The sequence below is a fragment of the Zingiber officinale genome, chromosome 2A, assembly GCF_018446385.1.
Source record: "Zingiber officinale cultivar Zhangliang chromosome 2A, Zo_v1.1, whole genome shotgun sequence".
Lineage (NCBI taxonomy): Eukaryota > Viridiplantae > Streptophyta > Magnoliopsida > Zingiberales > Zingiberaceae > Zingiber > Zingiber officinale.
Genome location: NC_055988.1, coordinates 159,574,986 through 159,582,022, shown reverse-complemented (window position 1 = coordinate 159,582,022; position 7,037 = coordinate 159,574,986). Strand labels below are relative to the sequence as shown.

The 7,037-nt window shown below is 35.9% G+C and overlaps 1 protein-coding gene across 1 annotated transcript; it reads left to right on the top strand.

The window, feature by feature from the left end:
* Positions 1 to 476: 476 nt before the first annotated feature.
* LOC122044182 (ABSCISIC ACID-INSENSITIVE 5-like protein 7) lies at positions 477 to 1,921 on the top strand. The gene is made up of 3 exons (XM_042604711.1): positions 477 to 1,049; positions 1,140 to 1,208; positions 1,889 to 1,921. The coding sequence occupies exons 1-3, from the start codon at positions 477 to 479 to the stop codon at positions 1,919 to 1,921; spliced, it is 675 nt and encodes a 224-aa protein (XP_042460645.1).
* Positions 1,922 to 7,037: the final 5,116 nt, after the last annotated feature.

Genomic DNA, 7,037 nt, shown 5'->3' with positions numbered 1-7,037 from the left:
AATCAAAATGTTGGAAATTGTGATAGATTTTTTGTTTTTTTTTCTTGTTTTTGTTTTTGATTGGTGACGATATAGTTTAAAAGCTTGTGTTGAAGGTTGGAGCGATAACGCAACGCCCGCGCTACCACAATGATCGCCCCACTCGTTGACTCCTTTCCTCTCTCCTCTACAAATCTGCATCTGCAGTTCGTTGCGATATTTTCTAATTTCTCCTTCTTCTTCTTCTTTCTTTTTTCTTTTAATTTAGGTGTTCACTTTTGCACCGCACGCAAAAGCCCACCGCCCGATTCCCCCGCCGCCCGGTGCGATCTCCTTTTAGCAACATAGAGAGATATTTGTTTTTTTTTTTGTTGTTGTTGTTATTATTAATTATTATTATTATCATCATTGATATTTTGTTTTAGAGAGAATTCCAATAGCTGTGCGATCATGATGAGTGATTAGTGGTTTCAGATTCTTGTGAGTTTTGGCGACGGATGGGGTTGGTTTCGTCCGACAGAGGCCAAGGAGCGCTGCCGGAGCACCACAACATGAACATAGATGAGCTCCTAACGTCGGTGATGGGCGCAGCCGGCGACCAGCCGATGCTGCACAGGAGAAAATGGTCGGACCTGCCGGATCAGCAGATGATCGTGCATGAATTCGGGGAATCGGCGGCGCTGGACGAATTCCTGATCCGGTCCGGCGGAATCAACCTTAATGCCCCCGCGGCGTCGTCATCGAAGCTTTTGGGCGTGGATCCGGTGGAGGTGGTGCAGAGGCAGCAGCAGCAGCAGGAGCAGTGGCTCCAGTACCAATTGCACGCCAACCAGCAGCAGCAGCACAATTTGGCGATGCTCAGCGCGGGCCTTCTGGATTCGGCGGGGCTGGCCGAGGCCCAGCAGCTTCTCATGCAGGCGGCGCCGCAAGCGATGGATCACTCCTTCATGGAGTCGAGCGCCACCAGCGAGGCGCCAAAGGCTGTAGGGAAGCGGTGCATGGACGAGAGGAAGCAGAAGAGGATGCTAAAGAATCGAGAGTCGGCGGCACGGTCCAGGGCGAGAAAGCAAGTGAGTTGTCTTTTTTCCTAATAATTTCGTCTGCCGAATAAATCTTACAAGTTAGCTTGTGGTTTTGGTGGCTGATCGTGTTGTGTTCAGGCGTACGTGAGGCGGTTGGAGGAAGAGCTGGAGCACTTGAAGAAGACGAACCATATGCTCCGGAAGCAGGTTCAATGTTTTATTTTTTGTCTTTAATTTCTTTTTTTCTTTTCGTGCGTTTGTTGTTAATTTATTTATATCCCTGGCCGTGAAGACAACAATCAAATCAAATCAAGGCCACATTAATTATGGTATATGGCAATGCTATATTGTAGATAGCTACGGTCGAAAGAGGAGGATGAATCTTGATTGATTTGTTGTTTTTTTTTGTTTTATTGTGTGTTTATTTTATTAGAGTTAATACGTAACAGAATGTATAAATAAAATATGTGGAATTTATTTGGTTCCCAATCCCTATGATCAATATATCTAAGACTTAGTCATCGGAGACGCTCACCCACTAGTAGTCTCATTTTCAAAAATTTTTGAAAGTGGAGAAACCTGTCCTGCAATTTAGAGTGCAAGTACAAATTAAATAAGATATAAAAAATAAGTATAACTTCTAAATAGAAAATATAAACGAATTATTACGATCGATCTGGAAATCCTGAGCGTAACACACTCTTCCGGAAGCTTCCCTGGTCGCAAAGTTTAGTAGCACATTCGTTTGAGCGCAGAGATGAAGAGGAGGATAAAGAATGCATTTCTTAAACGTAGAGTCTTAGTCTCCTTTTATAGAGTTGGATCAGATCTTTATCTGGATCAACTCTTATCTAGATGAAGTTATATTTGAATGGTCTACTGAACAGGTTTGGGTCCGATTCGACCCGAGTCAAGTCTAGTTCACCCATTTACATTTGTCTGCTTTCTGTTTTGCTTCCATCTACAAGTTCCTACAAAACAACTATACAAAATGCAAACAAGCAACCTAGCCTATATCGGTAAGTCTACCTGACCTACTAGGCTTACCTTTTGTTTGGATGTCACTCTTCCAAGACTTCCCATTACCTAGGGTTACCTCCCCTAGAGTTTTCTACTACCTAATTTCACTCACTAGGAATTTCACCACCTAACTTCACTCACTAAGAATTTCACCACCTATCTTTACTCACTGGGGTCTAACTTCATTTGCTAGGACTTTTACTGTCTAACTTCACTTACTAAGATTTCCACCACCTAGCTTCACTCACTAGGAGTTCCATTACCTGACTTCATTTATCAAGACTTTCTCTTTCTTAACCTCCAGTTAGGCAGTCCTGACTAGACTTCTCTCTTCTAAACATCAAATCCTGTTTGGATCATCTCTTGATCAAACTGACTAAATTTAGGTACATTGTCAAATATCAAAATCATGAAAATTGATTGCACTAACATATATCATAGTAATTAGACAAAAACAAACAAATCAAAAGATATAAAGTCAATATTTAAAATGTAAGTGAATGGGAAAAAACACTTTGTTCATTGCTTGATCATCCAAGTCAACTCCTGTATCAGCTGACTAATTGATTGGACTCAATTCTAGTCAATTTGAAATTCAATTATAATCATCCTATAATTGAGCTCGCCTATGCCAAAGACTACTTTCTCTCAATAGTATAAATTTCTTAATTCTCATAACTCACAATCAAAGCTAATCTTCCACAGCTTGACTTCACCACCCGTGGCGCGTCCTTAGATCTCATGTGTCATCCTTCATACAACCTTGACTCTCTCATCGTTTGCCTTCTCTCCAATTGTTGTCAATTTTCCTCATCCTGTGGTCCCTTGAATGTCACATACCATCCTTCTATGATTTCTAACAAATCTCAATCCACCAAGCTATCAAGTATTAAGTCATGCTCCATGAGCTACTCCAACACCACCTCAATTCTTCTTATCTTGCGGTCCCTTAGTTATCTCATACACCCTTCTCTAATTTCCTATTGATCTCCAAGTCACTCAGTATGTTGCCTTGGCCATGCTGCCATTATCCATGCTCACCCATTCAAGTCACGAGCTCTCCAGTTTGCATGTGTGTTCTATCAAGTCTTTGCACAATTCAAACACATATATCGGCATGGCCTAATGTAAATCTTTTGTACAAATATCAAAATTCAATGTTGAACTTGACCACTCAGAGCATGATTACACTAATAATGACAATTCATTTAAATTAGAAAAAACCAATACCAATAAATGAAATGGAACCTAAAACTATCTTCCCCCTACATATATGCTCCCCCTAGAATTAGGAATTTTCCAAATCATCCATCAATGGAAGATAGGTTTTAAACTTGACCCTTTCCAATCTTTCCCTCTTTGACACACATTGACAAGACACATTAATAATTTTCCTATTATTAGTCTCATGCGTCTAACATGATCATTAACTTGTACTCAAAATCTCTAGATGGATTCATCATGAATATCCAAGTTAACATAATCTCAAAAAATATTGAATATGTTAATTTTGAATATTTTGCACTTTTTTCAGTCGACTATCTAGATGGTCCAATTAAATATACCTAAATCTTGTCTCAACTATGCTGATTTCTAAAATACATTAGAAACTATATAATCTTTGATAATTTTAAAATTTACATTTACCTAATTTAGTTGGTAAAATTATTTCATCAAAAAGCTTTCAAATTCCCAAGTTAGATATTTTTCTAAAGACTAGCTAAATGATTCAATGAAACATAACCCTAAATCCTTAGTTTTAATCCAAGTCAATTGTATTTGCAAAACTCAAACATAAATGCTCCCATTACATCAATTTATTTGACACCACGTGCAATTCAAAACTCATTTTAAGCTATTTTTAGACCCCTATGAAAATGTCATCAATAGGGATGACAATTTCATCCTAACTCGATAGAGGATCCGACATCCGACCCGAATGAAGGAAGGTATGGAGGGACTATCAATACCTAATACCCGACCTGAATACCCAATTAAATAATATATATAGATATGTTAAAGAAAATTTTCTTTTTTCCAAAATCAACTTACTATTTTTGTTGATATTAGGAGGAGACTATATAGATGTTTAATCTATTTTTTTAATTATATATATATATATATATATATATATTTAATAAGTTGTTAATTTTAATATATTTTTGTTGAATGATAATTGTTGGATAGAAAGAAGAAAAATTATAACTATAGAAGATATCCGATCATTTAATGGGTATGGGTATATCCATCGAAGATCTTATACCCGATGGGTATGGGGACGGAGGATATAGAATCCGATCCGAACCCAACCCATTGTCATCCCTAGTCACCAATGAGATGAGATTCTCTATCCCGAAAATGGTGTGTCTCCGTGTCCCCTCACTAATCGGACAGAGTAAATCATATCTCAAGGATGTAGTGCACATCATGGAAATGTTATAACTGTCCGATCGGCGAGGGGACACGGGGACATGCTATTTTTGGGACAGAGGATCTATTCTGGTCACCAATGTACTAATATTCTAAATTGAGATTGAATATATATATATATATAGATATATATATATATATATATATATATATATATATCACGAACCTCACAATACTAATATTTAAGAGACTCAAATTAAATAAATCAACTCCAAATGATAATGCATTACAAACTGGTTCAATTTGAAACCAAAACAATCTAAGTTTAAACATCATATTAGTGAATAAAATCTTCAAAATAATATAGAATGCAACTAATTAGTGAGATGAACTCAACCAACTATCAAAACAGATAACTTATATCCGACTAGAGGACCCAACAACTTAATGCAAGTAGAAAAATAGACTAATGAAAGAAGTCCTCGGGTGTGCACTACCAGGTACATGAAGGCTCATCCATTATGCCCCTCCGTCTCCTCATTGTCTGCACTACATGGATCTAGTGAGTCTAAGGGGGTGTTTGGTTGATGGGTTTGGGAATGAGGAAATTGAATGATAGTAAAATATAGTGTTTGGATTGTGGGTTTGGGAATGATTACTAGATTTGTGGGAATCAACCAAACCCATATAACTTGATGGGTTTTATTTCCATTCCTATTCTCATTCCACCCTACTATCAAACTCATACCCATAGTGATTCTCATCATTTAACCAAACGCCCCCTAAAAATACAACAGTTTAACCTTTATATAAATAACATCAATTCCCATTTAAAAGAAATATTTAATAAATTACCATGTTAAATAATAACGGAGAATAACCTCTTACTTCAATTTCATGAACCTCCAAACTACCCTAAATTAACATTCAATTTTATCTTTTGTTATCTTTTATTTTACTTGTAAGATTCATAAATTACAAGAATTCATATCATCAAGTGTAACTCTTTTATACCTTAATCTCCGATCGTTTGGCCAAACTTTTTCCTAGTACGAGGTTGGTAAGGTTCACCGGACTCTTCTTAAGCCAGATTCCCAAATCTCTTTGCTTTGGTAAGGTTCACCGGACCTTTCTTAAGTCAGATTCCCAAACTCCTTTTGATTTGGTCAAGTTCACCAGATCCTTCTTAAGTCGGATTTCCAAACTCCTTTGCTTTGGTAAGATTCATCGGACCTTTCTTAAGCTAGATTCCCAAAGCTCTTTTATTTTTGTAAGAATTTCGGTATATTTTAAGCTGGACTCCCTACTCGCTGCCTCCTTTTTGAATCCTTTAATATGATTAGTAATTTAAATTAATTATCAACTTAATTAACTAAATTAACCAGATAGACTAATTTTCAAACCTACAATCTAAATTCTTAACCTAATTAGTTATCTAATTTACTAAGTAGACTAATTAATATCAATTACTAATCAATTAAATTGATTAATTATTTCTTTAAACAGATCCACAATCTTAATTATCAGTCATTACTCATTAATCAAATAACCATAATTATTACCTATTAATTAGTCCATCCATTAATCATCTTATTAATTAATCGGTCACTTTAATTAATCGGTTAACCAAATAAATCTCATCAACCACTTGTTAATTAACACATTAATTCTAGTTTACTAAATCTGGAATTTAAGTTCAGATCATCAATTAATGCATTTTGAAATTTCTTAACCAATTTCATCAACTAAATCCTAGATTAATTAACTAACCTCAATTAATTACTTAATTAATCTCCCAATCATCCTTGTTAATTAATTAATCTATTAATTTTGCATGCTCATGAGCAACGTTCTTCATACAACAATACTTCTCCAAACATAGATAAATTAGGGAAAGACCAGTGAAGGTAGTGGCTCCTTCCATATATTCAGCTAAGAGAATTAATTATCCAATTATATTATTAATCATAAAAAACTAAAGCTTTATGCAGAATACCAACGTGTCGTGATTTTGCCCAAATTTTTCTACAGAACACGCTTTTGGATGCCTAAGCGGATCCACCTAGAAACATAGGATAGTGTGTTAATAGAAGTAAAGTACTAAAGTCTATGATTGAATATATTTATCAGTAAAGATCAAGACCAATAATACGGAGAATAAAACTTACAGATACTACAACCCGTATGGTGCAGTAAATATCAAAAATTATAAAAGCAAATTTACCTTGATGTTTTACGTATCGGAGATCGTCCGCGAGACGTAGAGAAATACGACCTTAAGCATTTCGACAAGGTTCTTCCTCTATCTCTTCCAAAATCACTAGGGTTTGGATGATTGACGACTTTCAAGGGTGAGGAGAGGGGGAAAATAAAACTTATATTTAAAAGGATAAACCGGATTGGATTACTAGCAAGCCAGATAGGGTTTATTAACCTATTAATACTTTAATTATTTAAACCTTTTAGTATAATCATAACTTAAATCTTGGTTCATTTAAGGGACTGATTTTTTTTTTTAACGCTACAAAAATACTATTCATCTCCAAACATATAGGTGAACCCTAGAACCCTTCCATACCCCAAGCATGCATTCCTTTTGATCCAAAGACGATCATTCCTGGTAGATTACATAGGAGTCTCACTATA